This window comes from Lissotriton helveticus, chromosome 1_1 (genome assembly GCF_964261635.1).
Source record: "Lissotriton helveticus chromosome 1_1, aLisHel1.1, whole genome shotgun sequence".
Classification (NCBI taxonomy): Eukaryota; Metazoa; Chordata; class Amphibia; order Caudata; family Salamandridae; genus Lissotriton; species Lissotriton helveticus.
Window position 1 is genome coordinate 1,811,331,542 of NC_136057.1, and position 20,972 is coordinate 1,811,352,513.

A 20,972-nucleotide genomic window follows, 5' to 3' on the forward strand; every position below is an offset into this window, starting at 1 on the left:
GGCCAGCACCCCTGCCCAAACGATTAACTATTCCTCGGAGGACTTACGAACACTGTATCAGTCTGAATTTCTGCTCTGTACAGCCACCCTTGATTATTTGATTCATCTTGATATCCTCCGTGACCCCCCTAATGTATTTGACCCTCTACCCGCTATCCCTTGCCAAAGCCAAAGCCCTATTTTATCTCCGGACCCCAATGTAAAACTCCATATTTCATATCTTAATACCCGCTCTTTGGTTAAGCACCAATTGGATATATTTTTGCTTCTCCTTGACGACATGCCTGATGTATTTTTCATCACGGAAACATGGCTGAACATTGACTCCTCCCCAGACATCCTGGTAGCCCTCCCAGAGCCATATTACATTCTGCATGCTGATCGGGCGCAAGGAAAGACGGGGGGTGGAGTAGCTGCAATCATCAAAAAAGAGCATGTATTCACTTCTATGTCCACCTTGAATCTTCCTGGAGTAGATAACCTAATCATCAAACTAGATTCTAAGACTGGCCCATTAATCTGTGCTCTTATCTATAGACCCCCCAATATATGGCCTCTTTCCCCCTTTCCCTGTGCGAACAGTTAGCTACTGTGGTTACAGACTACACAAAAATTCTCCTGCTCTGCGATTTCAACTACTGGTGTAATGATGAGCCAGGCGGCCCGCAGGCCACTGAACTCATGGAGCTCCTCTCGGGCCTCAACTTTTCCCACCATATCACCTCCGCCACGCACGTTAAAGGTCATATCCTTGATCAGGTGTGGAGTAATAACCTTACCATCTCCACTCCCATTATAAGCCCTTGCATATGGTCGGATCATTCTTTGATAACATTTACTATCTCCATGGCAAGCGATAGGAAATCTCCGATAATGGCTGGAGGTGTCATCAGGAAATGGAGCACTCTTAATAAACAAGCCTTCCTAGACAACTTAGCAAACACCATCCCTGCTGACAATACAGACCTTGAGCAGGCCGAAATGAACATCTCTCATTGGTTGCTGGCAGCAAGCAACTTACACGCCCCCCTGAAGAAATTCAGAACCGGCCGCCGTCCGGACTCCCAGAAGTGGTTTTCGGAGGACTTGAGGGCAAAAAAACTAGACATCTGCCAAAGGAACGAAAGTGGAGGAGAAACTACGACCCCCAGGCCAAATCTATTTATATAGCTGCACACACTGCCTATAAGCAAGCTATCATCCAGGTCAAGGCACTTTATTTTTCAAATATAATCATCCACTCTGACAATAAGTCTAAGGACATCTTTGCCATTGTTAATAAGCTGTCAAACATGGGGAGAGTTCTCCTCAAACCTACGGTGACCCAGGACTTGTGTAACTCCCTCAACCTATACTTCCGGGATAAAATCTCTACAATTAAAGCCAGCATTCCAGTTACTGCCCCAAATCGAATATCACCACTTTGACCCTTAGCGACCATTCCTTTGATCACTTTCCACCCCTCAATGCAGATTCCTTACAAACCCTCTTCACAAGGGTGAAATCTGGCTCCCCTAGGGATTGTTGCCCCCCGTATATTTTAAAGGAAATCCTTCCGGTCCACTCCGCTCCCATTCTGACCCTTCTCAATGCCTCCATCTCACAGGGTATGGTCCCTAAAGCCTTCAAAGAGGCAGTAATCGTACCCTTACTAAAAAAAACAGGTGCGGATCCCTCAGTTCTCTCCAACTACAGGCCAATTTCTCTCCTTCCTTATCTGGCTAAAATCCTTGAAGCTTATGTCACTACTCACCTTTCCAATTTTATTGAAGATTCCAACTACTTGGATCCCCACCAGGCCGGGTTTCGGCCTGCTCACTCCACCGAGACTGTCATCACCGCCGTCATGGATTCTCTCCGTGGCAATGCGTACAAGGGAATACCTCAGGCTCTGGTCTTATTAGATCTGTCTGCCGCGCTCGACACAGTCGACCATGCCATCTTATTGGACCGTGTCGAACAGGCAGGCATCCGAAGCTCCGCCTATAATTGGATTAGGTCTTTCCTAAGCGACTGCACTCAAGCGGTCCACCTGGCCCCCTTCACTGCTTCCAAAATTCCGCCGACCTGTGGGGTTCCTCAGGGCTCATCGTTGTCCCCCCTCCTGTTTAATTTGTACCTTGTCCCACTGATCCAGTCCTTGGGAAAGTTCTAAGTCGCCACATTCAATTACGCTGATGACCTTCAACTCATCTTCACTATTGACAGTTCTCCCAACTCAATCAGGGAATTTCAGGATACCATGCTACATATCCATTGTTGGATGGATGCCAATCATTTAAAATTGAATCCTGGAAAGACAGAAATAATCCTCAACGGCAAAAGCCAAACAGCTTGGGGCCCCCAATATTGGCCCCCGGAATTAGGCCTCGCTCCCATCCCTTCTACATCGGTTAAAAGTCTGGGAGTAGTCATCGACAGAGACCTATCACTGAAGACTCAGGTGGGCATGGTGGTATCCTCCTGCTTCTACCAGCTCCGCAGGATAAAGAAAATCAGTCGGATGTTGACCCAGTCGGCTCTGATCCAGGTGGTGATAGCGCTAGTTCTATCCCACCTGGATTATGCCAATTCCATCTATCTGGGCCTCCCTCTGTATCTTGGCAAACGTCTCCAACTGGTTCAGAACCAAGCTGCCAGACTGATCCACCAGCAGCCTCGTTGGCAGTCAGTCTGGCCACTGTTAAAACAACTCCACTGGCTCCCCTTTCCCCAACGAGTGCAATTTAAAACTGCCTGTATTGTCTTCAAGTCTCTCCAAGCTCGTAGCCCCCTATTTATCAACACCCTCCTGTCTAGGTATAACCCTTGCCGCAATCTCCGATCTGCCAACCTTCACCTTCTGTCCACGCCAACCTTTAAGCTGCAATGCCAGGACGGACGCAGATTTGCTACCCTTGCATCCAAACTCTGAAATTCCCTTCCTTTGGGGATCCGCTCCTGTACCGACCTTCTAGAGTTTAGGAAACAGCTTAAGACTTGGCTCTTCTCTCTGGCCTAGGCTCAACCCTTTGTCCATCTGTTTTTTTTTTCTGTTAGTCAGCGCCATGAAGCCCCTGGGTGTCCGTGCGCTATATAAAAGGCTATTAACATAACATAACAATAGAGACAAATTCCCCAGCAACCTTTCTTTTCAAATGAGCTGACCAATCTCCCATAAAAAAAGACCTCAGAAGGTTATGCTTTTTTATATAATTGTATTCTTATTTTCATATCATATATACATTTTCAGGAATTCTTTATCAAAATATTCACATTCATTTCATATCTCCAGGGTGTCTGTCCTGGACAACACTATCAATTTCAAGACCTCCAAGTTTGAAAAAGATCAAAGAAACTTTAATATTGAGATGGTGTATCCATACCTCAAAGATGAATTCTACACCAGACCGGATTCCACCAGATACCTTAATACCAACCAGGGTAGATCAAAGAAAAGATTCACCACGTTCTCGGAGACATCATCATCTGATTCAATGGAACACTTCCGATGCAGGTGAAGGTACTTCCAATAGGAATCAGCAGAACAGAAATACCCCTAAGAGGCCTTTTTTAGGACAGGGCCAACAGCAGAAACGGACGAGATTCAAACCACAGTGGGAGATGACGACACGCAAACAACATTACAAGTCGTGAAGCCATCATCCATCATCAACATCTCTGGGAAAGTATTATCACAAGCAGAGAAAGAAGTTTTGGAGTTAGGTCTCTCGTTTGTCCCTGGAACAGCCATGGATTTTACCAGAATCAAACTGGAGGTCATGGAATTCTTTAGGAAGGTACGCCTGAGATGGTTTTTTAAGGACTCACCTGATCAAGTTCAGACAGAGGCTTCTGAGCTAAGGAACAAGTCCACGTTCTGTCCTCCCAACCATAATATTTCCAAGAATATCATTGCTTTAGAACGTTCTGTGATGTCATCTTTGAACATTCTGGAGAAAAAACGTCCGTTTGTACCCAGTAATATCACCAAAAAACAAAAAGAAGCAATAAAGGAATTGAAGAACCAGCAGGAGGCTATCATAAGGCCGGCTGACAAGGGAGGGGCAGTTGTCCTTTGGTCCAAAGATTTCTATAGAAGTGAAGGACAAAGCCACGTCTACAATCAGGAATGGTACCGTCGGATCACACATGACCCTACGGCCCAGATCCTGGATGAAGTCGTGAAACTTGTGAATGGTGCCAGAGAAACAGGCATACTGGGACCCAAAGAATCAGAATATCTCGTGAAGAAACATCCAAGGATCCCACATCTTTACTTTCTTCCGAAAGTGCATAAGGACTCCAAAATACCCCCGGGACGCCCAATAGTGTCCGGTTGTGATCCGGTTTTTGAGCCAATTTCCCAATTTGTGGATATATTTCTAAAAACTCTCGTCGTCCAAGTTCCATCGTACCTGAGGGATACCATGGACTTCATTAACAAAGTCGAAGGTGTCCAGTTTGACCCCATGTCCCAACTCCTGGCTACCATGGACGTGTCTTCGTTGTACACACAGATACCTCAGCAGGATGGGTTGGATGTCATTGAACTATACTTGGAAACCAGACCGCGCCCTCATAGGGTTCCTACTGATCTCATTGTCTCATTCACTTCATTGGCTCTTAAGAAAAACTTTTGCACATTTGAAGATGAAATGTTCTTGCAAGTTAAAGGCTCAGCAATGGGCTGCCCGTTTGCGCCCGAAATGGCCATTCTGTATATGGGTCAATATGAAGAGAGGTACGTGTGGAACAACAACCCCTACAGAGAACATATAGAGCAATGGATGCGATATATAGACGACGTGTGGTGTGTCTGGAATGGGCCACCAGCCCTACTTGAGGAATTTCACGTCTGCTGAATAACAGAAGTCCTGATATCAAATTCAGTTTGAGTTATGACTCTAAATCCTTACCATTCTTGGATGTTGAGGTATCGGCTACAGCGGATGGATTGTCCTGTTCTTTATACCAAAAAAAGACCGACAAAAATAATGCACTACACTACAGGAGCTACCACCCCAGGAGTCTTAGGGACAACCTCCCCTAGGGGCAGTTTCTTCGTGTCCGACGAAACTGTTCGTCGGTTGAGAAGTTTGATTTACATGGACAGGCGTTAACCGCAAAATTACAGGAAAGAGGTTATCCTCGCAAATTGTTGAAACATTCAATGAAAAGAGCACGCTGGACGCCTAGGGAGCATCTTCTAGAAAAAAGATCGAAACCTGCGACCCAAAGGATTGTGTGGGTTTCCACCTTCGGTCCCCATACCAATCAGCTCCAAAAAACAATCAGAAAGTGTTGGCATCTGGTTGAGGAAATCTTACCGGATGTGGGCCTTCCATTGTTTGCACTGAAAAAGAACCGGAGCATCGGCCAGATGATTACATCTACACGGCCCCCTGCCAAAAGAGACACTCAAAGCACCATCTTCGGGGCCACTCCTGTGAAGGGACATCGCAAATGTGGGACATGTACTGTCTGTGACCTTACGATGGAGGGCTCCCTGTTCACAGATGGAATAAAATGTTGGCGCCATGACGAACATACCAACTGTAAAACAAAATATACTGTTTACGCCATCCAATGCCCGTGCAAGAAGGTGTATATTGGAAAAACCACGCAGGAGGTGCGACAAAGAATCATTCAACACCGCTCAAGGATAAACAATAACAATCTGACCGCACCATTGGTTTCCCATTTTCTTAGACATAAACATTCCTCCAATGATATCAGATGGACTGTGCTTGCTGTTATCAGAGGTGGCAGCGGGGATCCAGATGTACGCCTAGCACAGAAAGAGGCGTATCTTATTCTCAAATTTGATACATCCAATTCTGGCCTCAATGAAATGTCTGAACTGGGAAATCTGTAAAACCTCGTTCCCTATCTGTTCTGCTTGTGTGCCCACTCTGACGCTGGGCTGCTTTGGACCGTGCTGCTTACACTGACAAACCCTGATAATGTTAAGCATCTTCTTTGCTTTCACTGTATACAGTTAATTGCTCGTCTGGAAATGAACACTGTGGTGGCAGGTCATTAATACTACTTGATTCATATTTCACCCATTCATACTTTCATATTTATTCTTCCAGTTTTAAATTCATTGTACCCCTGGGTGTGCCGGTGGTAATACTTTGCATCACCCAGGCATTAATAAACATCCACGGGGGCAGCAGCATCAACCTGTGCCGCCACCAAGAGGTTTTTCCGCTCCTCCAGTCGGAATTTTCATTCTTCCAGTTTAAAATTCATTGTACCCCTGGGCGTGCCGGTGGTAATACTCTGTATCTCCCAGGCACTAATAAACATCCACGAGGGCAGCCGTATCAACCTGTGCTGCCAACAAGAGGTTTTTCCGCTCCTCCAGCTGGAACTACAAGTTCCACCAATCTCAGCGCTGGATCTTTGTCCATCGTCACTTTCGATGGCCGCTACCGGGCTCTTTTTCAAATAGCTAGGAGAGGGTCCGCGCAGCCACACGCTGGATGTTGATGGCGGCGGTATCATGGATTGAGTCCAAGATCTGTCATAGTAAGTCCCCTGTGCTGGGTGTGATCGGCTTCCGTTCTTTTTAAATACGTCCGTTTTTAAACACGACCTTTGCGCAGCGTGTATACTCAATGTTTCACGCTTTTTACAGTGGTGTTGGTGTAGAGGAATCCTGCCCCTTGCCGAATGTAGAAGAATTCTTCCCGGTACTTCAGTTTACCAGCAGCTACATTTCATGTGCAGGTAGGACATGAACTATCACTGCATTCCACATGTGTATTTACGATGGGACATTGCACTACAGTGCTGTCTGCTTCTTCTTTTCATTCAGCCACAACACAAGGCGAGCCATCCCATTGATCTTTTGCGCACCATTCCGTGGGCGTCTTGAAGAAAATAGTGTCTGTCACCCCGCGCTTACAATCTAGTACAGGTATGACACGGTTCCCCCCTGTTCAATGTTTATTATTTTTTACCTTTTCTGAATCTCTGAAATGAACCAGTCTTGAGAACTAGCTCTGACTATCACCACACTTGTTTTTCCAGACAAACTTATTTGATGTCAAGTTAACCCTCACCCCCGCAGCCCCTGTGTGTGCTGGGCAGGTAAATCACAACCACCCTTTTTTGTTTGTAGTTAGAGAGTGTATTTCCATACGTGGTCGCAGTATTAGTTTGACACCTTCCTTTAATTTTTTTGTAGTGAGGAACTTATCGAGTCCCAGTCCTGAGGAGAACCACGATTTAATATGGTTCGAAACGCGTTGACCCCCAGCCTGTGACAAGGAAGAAGGGTGCAGCTAGGATTGACTAATACCACTCTGGTGGAACCCGCTGTTAATCCTTAAATTAATAAACACGTCACAGGTGTTGTGAGATAGGCAGGCAGTCCAATTCCATCCCCACTTCCGCCTGTCCACTGGTATTTGAATGAAAGGACTGGTTTCTTATGTGTATCAGTTTTCTTTGTTGAAATGTTTTTGATGTTGCAATTTACTTTGAATGTACTTGTCATGTAAAAAGTTATTTTGGTGTCATGAATTTTGAGTATCCACTATGAACCCCTGCACATTTGTATATATTGCGCACATCACTGTATGTTATTGATTCAACTGTTTTGACATGAGTTTCCTTTGAAAACATATGGACTGATTAATGAAACTTTATTCTAAATGAAAATAAATCATTTTGTGACAAAAAAAAACGTCTGGTTCACGCAACATAAATTGGTTGCGGGGCTGTAATTCACTACAAAACAAACCTGACTAGCCATCTTTGTTCTGTTTAATACTTGTTGAGGTCCAGGCTAGCCAGTGGTTGGACCCAATACCTTCCTTTGTGTACTGGCTGGATTTTCTCAAAGCACGTCTACTGAGACATATTGTAAATTTTAAAAACACTTCACTCTACAAACATTCATACTGCATCCAAAAACTTTACATACACCCAAACACAACTAAAACAAATCTATCAACATAGTTTCCCTGTGCCTGGTCGCCACTGATTATTCTTTCTGCCCTGAACCACCAAGCCTTGCTTGGCAATATCAGGCATAAAATGAACGTCAAAATGCCCATCTTATTCATGGTGGGTCAGTCGATGTACACAAACTGGTGACCCTGTGGAAGTTTGGCTACCAATCAAAGATTTCTGATGATAGAGCCAGCTGAGAATGCTATTGTAAACCCGCCCATTCCAGAACATATTGAGGTCAACAGTGGCGGATCCTCCGCTAAGGCGGAGGAGCATCCCCCCACTGACTTCGATAGGAAAAATAAAATGAAAATAAAGTATTGTTATCATTTTATTTTTCTCATTGAAGTGAGTGGCTCTTGGGCGGGTTGACCAGAGCAGGGAGAGAGGAGGTTTGCTCTCCTTAAGTGTGCAGGACTGATTGGCCAGCCCGCTGTGGCCGGCCAAACAGTCCTGCACACTTTGCATCTTCTCCACCAGGCTTGCTTCACACTGCCTGGTGAGGAATATGCAAAGTCTTCAAGTTTCCTTTTGAGCGCCGTGGTTCAATGCTCAGACCAATCACAACACTACATTGCAGCGTTAAGATTTGCTATTGGGAGCCTGGGAGCCCGAGTGCTTCCTGCTTCTTCTGCAGCTGGAGGAGACAGGAAGAAGAGGACAGAGAAGGGGTGCCAGCTGTCTGACCGATGTAAGTGTATTTTGTTTTCTGTTCCAACCCGCAAACACCACTCTGGCCCCACACCCTACCACTCCGGATTGGTAACAGCCGCTACTCTGCTGAATGCAGTTCCTTATAATCCCAATAGGCTCCGCGCATTGGAATAACATAAATGATAGTTTAGACGTAGGACTGAGGTCGACTAGGTCTCTTTCGAATATTTTAGACTTAATTATGAATGCCAGCTAGCTCAGAGGTCACTAGAAACTTTCTCGAATGAACAGGAAAGAGTTAACTTTCCTGATTAGACAAGAAGGGATTAGTTTCTGACAACCGCATATACATGACAACTTTGCTCCCTCCAGAACAAGGAGTATATCTCCAGAGTCGTGTGAAAACAATAGACAGCTATTTCACTCAGTCGATCGTGCATACTTAGTTTCATCAGAGTGCAGAGAAACAGAGAGACGGGCGTTTTCAATAAAAGTTGTTATTTATTGAGCAGTCCTCTTTCTCGTGCAAGAGAAGTATATTGCCACAATTGCAATACTTGTTATAAAGTAAAGTGCGTACAGTAAAAAGAGTATTATGAAATAATACTGTAAAAGCATTTATATGATTTCTGAGCCATATGATACTGAAAACGGATAAAATATATACATACATAAAATCATTGACTAAACGTACTCAACTGGTGCTTCTAAGATACGCCTACCCCGGAGTACCTAACCTAAGCCTAGTACGTGGGAAGGAGTAAGTGAGCTGCAGTTTAAGTTAAGTTAGTTTTGCCAAGAATCTGAAACAAGAATTCTCTTAAGGATTTAATCAGCTCCGTACCTTGGTTATAGAATGAAGGAGGTCTTGTATCTCTTTCTCAGGACTCGATTTCCCTGCAACCCGCAAGGGTGGCTGGAAACACTGGAGCTGGATTTCTCGGCAAGAGAAAAGACAGCGTCTCTCTCAGTGCGTCAAATGGGAGGGTCGGCTTCCTTCGGCTCTCGCATCAGCTGGGCTTTGGGCAAGTAGATAGCCGCTCTGCTCCAAACCACCGTGTGTTTGCTTAAGGCAACATTGGTATATTTATACCTGGAAGGTGCCCAGTTTGACGTAAGGTTGGACATAAGACATCACTAAGAACTTACAGTTCTTTCTGGAATCCAGGAGTTCTTGTTCAAATCAAAACAAAAGCAGGGGCATTTCCCAGGCTGCTGGAGGCTTGGTTTGTTTCAAGAATGCGTTGTACTTTCTAGGAGTCTATGGGAGTAGCCTTGCCGTATTTGGACTGCATTGGCTATTACTAAATATGGATATGATTCCTATGCCTTTATAAGGATATGTTTTGTTATAACCACATAAGGGCATGAATCGGGAATATTTAAATAGGGTCCTAGATACATTCACAACACTGCTTCAGGAGGCAGAACCACAAGTTTGGTGGGATAGCAGGCCATTTTACAAAGTGGCCCATACTCCACAAACTCTAAATGATCATGAATACTAGGCAGGCCAAGTCATCAATGCTTGCCAAGGGCAGAGCACCTTCAACAAATGCCATAAGTATTTATTGAATTCCGAGAATCCCTCTGCACCCAAAAAAAACTAAGCAAGAGCAGTTACTTGCCAGGCAACCTAGTCCCTGCGGATCCTGAATGCCTTACCTGTCCTTCCCACTCTGTTCGAATTGCCAGTGCATGCTTGCTTTAGTGTGAAATAAGTTACATGATGGTTGGTTCCTTGCATAGTGCAGGTGTCTTGCTTCTCTGTGTATGGAATGAAACCAAGATGATGGCGGCCACAGGCTCAGCACCCCTGACAGGGAGCAGTACATGCCTAGTCCAAAGCACCACATTCTGTTTATATAATATTTAAGAAAAGCCAGTTCTTTTCTTCTTCTTTGCAGCTATTTCTGTTCCAGTATCTGACTGATCACAGTCTAATTACACTCTAATATTGGGGAGCACCATCTCCATCTCGTACAGCTTTCCCTTTGCTTCCACGTGGTCTTTTGACACTATATCAAGATTGTATGTAAGTAGTAAGAATTTTGATGGAATTGTTGGGTGTCCTTAATTAAGTGTTTACATATAAGCACACTGGTTTTCAGAGCTGAGCGAATCAACCAGGCGGCACACGAAAAAAGACACAATTTACTCAAAATAAATTGTGACTAGCAAAGGCGAGGGAGTGGGTGGTTGGTCTGAGGTTAACACACATACACTGTATTAAGGATGATAATATTGACCTACAATAATATTGCATCCAGCATATTACCTACTACTACATCATTATTGTTAGAATATCATTAGGATTGTTATCTCCACATCACCTACCTAAACTTATTAACAATTGAATTCACCGACTGTACTTAAGTTGCGAAGTAGTGGATGGCGTATTGGTCCTGATGCAATATTATTGTCACACAATATAATGCATGTGATATAGTGGGGGTATATCCTCCAGAATGCTGTATCAAGAGCTGCCACAAACAAGACTACAAGAAACTGTAACAAAGTTATGGCATCACTCTCATTGACACTATATAAAATTATTTGAATGTTCTTGCTTCCTTTTATCATTGTGTGCAAGAAAGAAAATGCCAACATAGTCAAAAACACCGACTTAGTATGTTCCTGATCCCATTGTGAATATCAAGCAGCATCATACACAAAGTTATAGAGATTGAATAAATGGAACAATGTTGTCATATTACCAAAATCCAGAGGTGGTAGTTATTGCATTTCAGATCCTTTGACCCTGATAACATCACAGGAAGTGACATCATATGACCTCTGACCTGAATGGCAGACATTGTAAATGTTTTAAACCGTGAATGTTCAAAACTCAAGGATGCAGCATGTATGTAATAAACCGAGGTACAAATCACCAGTCACATAAAGTGAGCAAAGCAGATGGTACGCATACTTTTAAAAGGTCACAAGTAAGGTTAGTCACAAGCGGGAGGTAGTAAAGAAGCAATTTAGGGATGTGATGGCTACCCTTAAATGATCCTCCCCGTAAAAGCATGGTGGGAGCTGCACCATCTGAACTCCAACAGACGTGTGAGCACTGATGTTCATAGTGAAAATGGCAGGTTCACTGACAGGATGGTCAAAAGGACAAGTGGCAGAAACCCAGCATTCAAAATGTTCAATTCATCTGTGTGGTCAACGAAGTTGTCTTGATTGAGAGACGTGAAACATGTCAATATCACACGTATTATATATTTAGATTCCTACCTTTGCTCGTTCACCCAGTACTTGGTCTTCATGCTGTAAAATAAAGAAACATTTTGAAAATGGATTCAACTGCTCGCTGGAGCCCTTTTCACATTTCACATAGTGGATAATCAGTCAATGGCTTCTAGTTTAATGAGAATTTGACATATGATCTCTGCCACTGCAAAACAGTTGTTCACATCACAATATGTAACTCTGTTATTACAGGTAATTTTCGTGCTCAGGTCTGGAGCACGGATAACAATGTATTCGCAGCGTGAAAAATGCAGAACTGCAGTGGTGACACTTGGTACATTCCGTCTAACTTTTAATGCCACTGCTAGAATTTTGGGCACCATAGGCAAAGTGACATATTGATGCATCCCTCCACTGCCAATGGTGAGAAACATGCATTTGTTTTGTTAGAGATATTTCCCTTCTAACAGATATGCATTAACCCCAGGTCCCTCCTGACCTCGTCCCATTCCTTAAAATATGGAGATAACCATCTCCACGACAGAAAAAAAGAAAAGGAGCATGCTGGGATACCCTACCTGCTCCCTCCCACTGGGAGTACATAAGCGGTACCAGCCCAGTATGCAGCCTGTTCTTTTTTTCTGTCTCCAACAGAATGTTTGCTTGTATGCTGTGATGTTACTTACCTGCACCTGCTCCTGCTGGGCTGGGGTGGCGTGCTGGTCCTTCTCTGCTCCCCCTGCCCGGCTGCCTGGCTTCGCGGGCTGGTGTGCTGTTTCCTGGTGTGTCTGCCTCCCGGCCTGCCTGGCTTGCTGGGTTGCATGGCTTCTTCCTGCTGGTGTTCCGGATTGCCGGCCCTTTGCGGCTGGTGCGCCATCTCCCGATGATCTTCAGGGTCGCCTGTGCACGTCTCCCCGAGCTTGGCCGGGTGGGAGGCGCGCTGCTCCTGTTGTTGGTGGCGCGGCGCTGGATGGGTTCAGGAGCCAATTGTGTGTGTTGGAGCCTTGTTCGTGGTGCTGCGACCCCCACTGCGGGTGAGTCCCGCTTTGCGGTGTTGGCTCTGTGGTGTTGTGCTGTCCATTTTTTTTCCTCGCTTGGCTGCTGCGCTCGCACGCATTGTTGGCTGTGCTTTGCAAAGAAAAGACCGGCCACTTCAACGTCGGTTGCGGGCTGATTGGGAATTATGTTCGGTTCCCTGGTGTGCCAAATGGGTCGTGGGTTCTCGATGCCGGCCTCATCCTATGGCGCCGAGTCTTCTTTCCTTTCAGCCTCGCTCTGCACCTTGTTTGCCCCGTGCTTTCCATTTGGCCTTCTGTATTCTCAGGATGGGAGACCGCCTGGGACTGCCAGGTGCTAATGTAATGTCGGCCACTGTGCCCCGCTTCTGATGGATGTGTTTGCCTGGCTGCCGCGTGTCTTCCCCAGGTGTCTTCCCTGATGTCGCGGTGGTGTGGTCTGCTCTGCCTGACGCTGTTGTCCTGGAGGGTGCCTGGGCAGTTTCTTGGGGGGCGATGAGCTGTTGGGGCGCTCTTCCTGCCCTCCTGGTGAGTACTGCGTAGCGGTCCCTGTTTCTTTCTTTTTTGTTGTCCGCCTTTCCTGCTGTCTTTCTTTTGCAGGTTCCTCCTGGGCCTGGTCCTTGGCTCCCTGCCTGTGGCCGGTGTGGATCTGGCCTTGGCCTCGGCGGGGCGGACTTCTCTGCCTGGCGCTGGTGTTCTGGTGGGTGCCTGGTGAGTCTGTTGGGGGTGGGGGGGGGTGCTGTTGTGGCCCTCTTCCTGCCTCCCTGGTGAGTGCCGTGTATCGGCAGTCTCTGTTTCTTTCCTGTTCACTGTCCTTGTGCACTGTGTGGCGGTTGGGCTGTGTATGGGCGGGTTGGCCTTGCTGGACATGGTTCTGTCTTTTGCCTGCTGTTGTCCGTGACTGTTGCTGGTGGGTGTCGTCCTCTGGGCTTCTCCCTGCCGGTTAAGTGGGGTGGGTGCTGTTTTTCTGCACTGTTTCCTCCGCTCATGTCCGCATGTCGCTTGGTCTCCTGTGCTGCCTTGGCTCTTTTATCCACACTATGTGTGGGAGGGTATACTCAGACGTGAGTCCCTTGCTCATTGCACCATCAGGATTCAAGCAAGCCGGGCCGAAGAAGGCTGTGATGCCAGAAACCGGTCCCCGGAAGCTTGTTTCCTTCCCAGTATAAGAATTGGCTTGGTAGTTTGGTTTGCCCTGTTCCCATCATGCACTGGGACAGGAACAGACTAATTTGCATATAGCCAGGTTCTGAGCTGGGATGGTGCAGTGAGCTAAAAAACGGTGATGGATTAAAACCATGATCTATTGACTTGGTAAGAGTATTCTGCATCATTCAGAAACTCTGTCCATCACCACCCCCTTTTTCCAAAATCTGCCTTGGCTCTTCTGCTGCTGGGGTTGCTGTTACGTGCTGGCTGCCTTGGTTTGCCTTCCCCGTGCCTCCTCGGCGGTTTGTGTTCTGTTGGTCAGGGCGGTGGGCTGGTGGTGCGTTCTTCCTGCCACCTTGGAGTCCTTTTCTCCTCCTCTTGGGTTGCTACTTAGGAGGGGTTCTGGGGTGTTTCTCCTGTGGTGGGGACCCCCTGTTTCGTTCTGGTTGCCCCCCCTTTGGCTCTCTCGGAAGTGTTCTCTGGCCCAACTTTTTTTGGGGGGGGGGGGTCCCCTGTTGCTCGGGCCCCCCTGCTCTGCACTTGTTCCGCCCCGGGTGGGTGCGCTTGTGCCCTTGTAGGGGTGTGCGTTCCCCCTTTTTTTTTCTTTTGGGGTTGGGCTGTTCTCACTTCCTACCTGCGCCCTGATTCCCTGTGTTCTTTGTGTTCCGGGGACGCTTCTGTTTTCTCCTGTGTGCCTTTGACGTGCCTCTTTGGTTGGCTTGCCCTTGTGCCTTGGATTGGGCTTTTTCTTCCTGTTCCCCTGGCCTGAGTGCTGTTTTGGGGGTTCCGGTTGGGCCTTGACGGGCTCATGTTCTGTCCCTCGCCTGTTGCTGCGGCTCCCTGTGCTTTCTGGTTCCGGGGTTCTTGCTGGGTTTCTTTGCTGTTCCCGTCTGGCCTCTCCCTCTGGCGTCTGCCGCTTGGAGTGGGTCGTTTGCCGCTTGTGCTGTGCTCTGCGGCTGTGTTACCCTGTGGCTTTGGCTTCTGGTCCTCCTGCTGCCTGGCCGTCCCTGGTGGGGTGTCTTCCTGCTGGGCCGTGGCTCGCTTTCTGCGGCCTTCTGGCCTTTGGTTCCTGGCATTCCTGTGGGTTCGGTCCTGGTACGTGCCTGTCGGGTTCCTGAGGTTCCGCTGCTGGTAGCATCTTGCTTCCTCTCGGGTGCTTTGCCTGGGCCCTGCTCGGGCCTTCTGGCTTTCGGTGGGTTCCTGTGTCCTCCCCTTGTTTCCTGGTTGGGGGGGGCTGTTGGGCCCTTCCTCGTTCCTGAGGGCTCCTTGTCCTGGTTCGGGTTGGCTCTGGGCCGGGCTGGTTGTGCTCCTGGTGGGTCCTGTTGTTGTGGGATTTGTTTCTCGCCTTCTGCCTGGTGGGGTTTGGTTTCCTGTTGGGGTTTCCTTCTCCCCTCTTGTTTCTCTGGATGGTGTTTGTTCTCTGGGGCTTTGCTTCGCTGGCCGCTGTTGCCTCCGGTGGTGGCTGGGTCGTTGGCTCTGCCTTGGGTGGGTGCTTGTTATTCGTGTGCCAGGCTCCTGTGCCCCACCCTGTCTGCCGGTCCTGGCTGTGCTGTGCCCTTTCCTGCTGGTGGGTTTTGGGTGTCGGTCTCCCCGGTTGTGTGGCCTCTCTGCGCCTTCCTTTCGACCCTTGGTTCCTGCCCTTCTGTTGGTTCGAGCAGAGTGGTGCCTGTCTGGGTGCCGGCCTGCCTGCCTGCCTGCCTGCCTATGGTTGTCACTGTTGGGCACTTCTTGCTCCCTTCGGGTGCTTTTGCCTGCCCCGTGCTCGGGGTGTCTGCCTTCTGGTGGTTTCCCCTCCTGGTTTCCGGGGGGGGGGGGGGGGGTTGGGTTTGTTGTGCCCTTCCTCTGTGCTGCTGGGCCTTGGCCTTTTTGGTGGTGTTGGCTCGGGTTTCTTCTTGCCTGCTGCCCTGTTTCCCCTCTTGTGCCCTGCCCTGTTGGCCGTGCCTTTTCGCTCCTTGTGGGGTTTGGGTGTCTGCCTCCCCTGGTGTGTGGCCGGGTTTCTGCTTCCCGCCCCTCTCGCTCTGCCTTGGGTTGCGGTTGGCTTTGCTTCGGGTTTGGGGCTTTGGGGGGGCCTGGCGTTGGCCCTGTGCTCCCGCGCGGGCTGTTTTCGGCCTGTGCCCTTTGCTCTCTCGTTGGTGCTGGGGTGTCCCTTCCCGGTCCCTTGATGAGAGGGCTTTCTCGGGCTCCTCTCCTTTGCTGTTGGTGCCGGGTTTTTTTTCCCGTGTGCTCTGGGGGCCGAGGCTCTGCCTCTATTGGTTTTGCCTTTCCGGTCCCTGTTTTGGCGTCCCGTTCGCTTTGCGTTTGGGTCTCTGATGCGCCTCTTTGCTTGCTTCTGTTGGGCTTTGTGCTGTGGGGCCCTTCTTTGCTTCGGGTCCTTTTTTGGTCCCTGCTGGGGTCCTTGCCTGGCTGCTCCTTCTCTTGGGCTTTGTCGCGGTCCTGGGTTGGTCTTCGGCCCTTTCTGGGTCCGCTCCCTTCGGTTGGCTGTGGCGCTGGGTCCTTTGTGTGGGCTCTGGGCTTCCTTCCTCTGGTTCTCCTTTCTCGAGGAGGTCTGGCTGTGGTTGGCTGTTGTGCCTTTCCTGTGCTCCTTCCTGGTTGGGGGTTCCTTTTTGCCTCTCCTTCTGGGTCCTGGTGGTGCGGTGTTGTGTGCCTCCTGGCTGGCTGGCCTGCCTGTTCTTCGGCTGGTTTCTTGGGGTTGGGCTGTGGGCCTTGTTGTTGGCCTTCTGCCTTTGGGGTTTCGCCTTCGGTGGTTCCGTGGTGTCTCCCTTTTTCCTCCTGGGGGTCGGTTCCTCCTTTCCGGTTCTGGGGTTTTGGTTTCCCTGGTTCCGTGCGGGTCTTTGTTGTCTTTCTTGGCTGCGCCCTCGTTTTTGGCCCCGGTCTTGGTCGTTTTGGGGCGCCGGGTTCTTCTCCCGGTTGGTTGGCCTTTTGGGTGCTGCTGCTCTTCGGAGTCTCTGCGGGGGTTGGCCTTTGGTTGGTCCTGCCCTGTGGCCTGGTTCCTCTGTGGTTCCCTGTTGCTGCCCTCTTTTCGGTTCTGCTGGGGGCTTCCCCTGCTGTGTTGGGTCGTCCCTCTGCTTTGTTCCTTCCTGTTCCTTCGGCTCTTCCACCCTGTGCAGGCTGTTCTTTTCTGCCCTTGTCCCTTGGGCTGGTTTGGGCTGTTGGTACCTGGTTGTTTGGCGGCCTGGGTCCGGGGGCTTCGCCCTTGGGGGTTTCTCGCTGGTTGGTTGCCCTTTCCTGGCTCCGTTCTCTGTTGGGGTGCTTGCACTTCTCCTGGGCTTCCTTTGGTCGTGGGGGGGGGCTTGGTTTTGGCCCCTCTGCTTGCTCCCTTGGGGGCTTGGCTCTGCTTCTGTGCCTTCCTTCTGCGTGGCGGTCCCCTTCTGGCCTTTCGGGTCTTGGTTCGGGCCTGTGGGGTGCTGTTTTTTGGGCTGGTGCCCTTGTTGATGGTGGGGTTCCGGAAGGCCGGGTTCTCTGCTTTGGTATTCTCCATATTTTAAGGAATGGGACGAGGTCAGGAGGGACCTGGGGGTAATGTCCTATTACTTACCGGTAATTTCATTACTCCTGGTCCCGTTGACCTTGTCCCATTTCTTACTTCCCTCCCTCCCTCCCTTGCGCCGGCCTTCCTGTTGTTGGCTTGGTGTTTTCAGGCTGCATGCTGGGCTGGTACCGCTTATGTACTCCCAGTGGGAGGGAGCAGGTAGGGTATCCCAGCATGCTCCTTTTCTTTTTTTCTGTCGTGAAGATGGTTATCTCCATATTTTAAGGAATGGGACGAGGTCAACGGGACCAGGAGTAATGAAGATTACCGGTAAGTAATAGGACATTATGTAGTTACTATCATACTTAAAATCAGTTAACAATGTAGGACAACATACTTGTGAACAGCTGGGGCAATTATGCAAAACATGAAAAAATTCAAGTAAAGACTACTATTTATATACATTGAATGACTTTCAGCAGCATTCATAGGTTTCTACAACATATACATATTTACATGTGTCAGCAACAACATTGGAAAAAAATGAATATCACAGCGTTGAGTTTTAAAAGCATGAGGAGTTGGATTTTTTCACTTTGAATTCAGGGGTATACTTACAAACAAAGTGGCGGTGCGCAGCGTTAGCCTTTTTGGTTTCATGCCACGCTCCGCCATAGTGCAAGGGTGCCTGCATTGTGGGAATAATTATTTATGTGTAGGAAGGTGTCCATTCGGGTACTTAAAGGGGTACATATACAAGGAAAGTGTCAGAGCGCGGCATTAGCCTTCTTGGCTTAACGCCGTGCTCCGACCAGGGCCAGACTGGACGAAGCCAGCACTGGGCATTTCCCCAGTGGACTGGAGGGGTGGGGCCGGTTTTGTGTCCGTAGGGGGCCGGTTTTGTCACTGGGGGCCGGTTTTGCAGCAGTGCTGCAATATAGGGATACCTTCCTGCACATAAACAATCATGCATGGCATTTTGCTGTTTCTATGTTGGCTGCACAATGCAGCACACATAGAAACAGCAAAAACGAGGAGAAATAAAGAATTTCTCCACATTGCGCCATGTTAAGACCAGGTTTTTTTTGTCTTCATTTTGGTGCTGCCCCATATTTATGCCACCCTTGCAAATATGGGGCTGAATCAAACTCAATGGGTGTTGTGGCGGGATGCCCACCGCAACACCCATTGCTTGCCCCTTTTACGCGTGAAAAGGAAGCGTTAAGCCACTTTAAGTTGCTTAACCCTGCCTTATAAATAAGGCAAAGCCTGTATCGCCACAGGAATGTCAGAAAAAGTGACGTTCCTGTGGCGATAGGGGCTTGTAAATATGCCCCTCTGCGTGATAGGTGTTCGCCCAGATATGGTTAGTGAGACCATTTCAAAATAGAGACCCAAGCATTTGAATGATTAAATCTTTGAGGAGCACATGGGGCCCCCTAAGAGCTTGCGTGCCCCCTCAAGGGTGGAGAAGTTGATAGGCCGATAGCACAAAGCTAGCAGGTGTGTAGACTGACACCTACTAGGACAGGTAAGGAAAAGCTGAATACTGAATGGCTTTGAAGACTAGTGTGTGCATCTCCTTATGCAACTGACCTCTGGCTGATATCCTCCCTGATTGATTTCCGGACTTCGAGATGGTAGAGTAGGCAGGTAGCACAGAGTACGTGTGACAAAAATGGCAATTATTCCGATGTGTAGCCTCATCCACAGGCTATTGGAGTACCCCAGAGTGCAGACACTAAAGTAGATGTGGATTAATTTTTCTTATGTGGAGAATCTGGAATGGAGTGAATATAGTGGGTGGAGGCAATAAATGACTCCAGACTCAAATTAAAGTTCACATTACTTCTGGGTTTCTAGCACTGAGAGAGTGTGTTGGAGTGTCAAGAGGGACTGTAAAGAAATATGCACGTGTGACAGGAGTTTGGATTAAGACATCCTTGGCTATTAAGACAGTAGAAATTTGGATATGGGATGAGGTGTGAGGGAGTGGAAGAGAATATGATAGGAGAAGCAGAAAAGTACATAAAGTCCACTGGCGTAACGAAAATTGAGGGGGCCTCCCTGCAAGTTATGTAGAGGGCCCCCCCCCGGGCTCAATTAGGAGCTCTCCAGACAGAGTGCAGTGCAGAGGGGGCCCCCTGGTGCTTCGGGCCCCCACACCGTGTAGGCTGCGGGGGCCTGTGTTACACCCCTGATAAAGTCACATAGCATAGTTGAAGAGAGTGCTATAAGCAGGTGCCCTAATATTAGCCCATGGGGAATGCTGACTGGTAATGGTGGTGAGCAATGAGCAAAAGCAGAAGGAGCTGATTCACAAAAGCGTTTATGAGTAAGGGAATCAGTACTACAGGAGAGCACTTTTATGTACTCCTATATGCTTTTGTGAATGTGTCCTAAAAAGTCCAATTCCCTTCTAGTAAAAGTGCAAAGGGGCACAGACCTTTCTGTAAGTACTAAATGCATATCAATATTCCCATTCTATTACCATTTGTAAAGTTTTTTTGGGGCAGTTCACCTGTTAGGACTATGTAAATAGTTCTATAGGAGTACTACTTAACATACTCCAAAATGCCTTTGTGAATAGAACCTCAATAGTCAGAAATGGAGCCGTACAATAGGTAGGAGAACAAACCAAGAGCATTTCTAGATAATAACAAGGAGGTAAGTGTCAGATGGATTGTACTTTGGTTGACAGGGTAGAATGCTACAAAGAGATGGATAAGAGTGTGAAGCTCCACTTACATCCATGACACACAAGGCTCTTGCAGCTTCGGATATATTTTGAACTCCAACATAATCTTTGTATTCCTGACATTTTACCATCCTTAAGAACTCCTATGCAGCTGAATGGTGACATACTAACTGCTAATACTATAAAGCAACAGAAAACGCCACAGAATTTGCCAAAAATGCTAGTGCTTTCTACTCTCCCACGGTGCCTCGTATCCTCAATATTTTCTTCCAACCTGATCCCGCCATGTGCTCTCCCATTTACATTTGGGCGACACCCCAATCTGTTCATCAGCAAATGCAATCCCTCAACTCTCTATTCCCAGCCCCATCTCTATTTCTATACGCTTAACTTTGCTATTTTCCCTCTTTCCAGATATTTGCCTCCCCAGTAACCCAAACGTTGTTTGTTAAGAATTTTGAGTTATTCAAGGCTTGTCGACTGTCATGTTTGCTTTTGTTTTTTTAAGACATATTCCATTGAAGAAAAGTTTTTGGGTGAGGAGTGTATATCTGTGAAAGACTGAAACAGGTAAATTTATAATTACATATATGGAAATATACATAAGAAATATCATTAGATGCATTTGGCAATTGCATGTGATAAGCACTGCTATTAAGTATGGCTTTACGTGACACTCTATAAACTCACATAGAATGAAAATAGCAATAGAAATGATTGGGAAAAAACTGTTTCACAGAGATTTGGGGGTGTTTACATAGACCTTTTACTAAACTATATAGGTTGCACAGGAACTATAGAATCAATGTTTATTTATTTCTTAAATGTTTTATTTTGTAAC

At 47.7% G+C, this 20,972-nt stretch overlaps 1 protein-coding gene across 1 annotated transcript in view; it reads right to left on the bottom strand.

Annotated features, from left to right (window-relative positions):
* Positions 1–20,972, bottom strand: part of ABCA4 (ATP binding cassette subfamily A member 4) — a 1,114,059-nt gene that overhangs the window by 220,929 nt on the left and 872,158 nt on the right. The window contains exon 34 of the mRNA XM_078650330.1: positions 11,845–11,877. Within this exon, the coding sequence (XP_078506456.1) occupies positions 11,845–11,877 (33 nt within the window). The remainder of the gene's footprint in view (positions 1–11,844; positions 11,878–20,972) is intronic.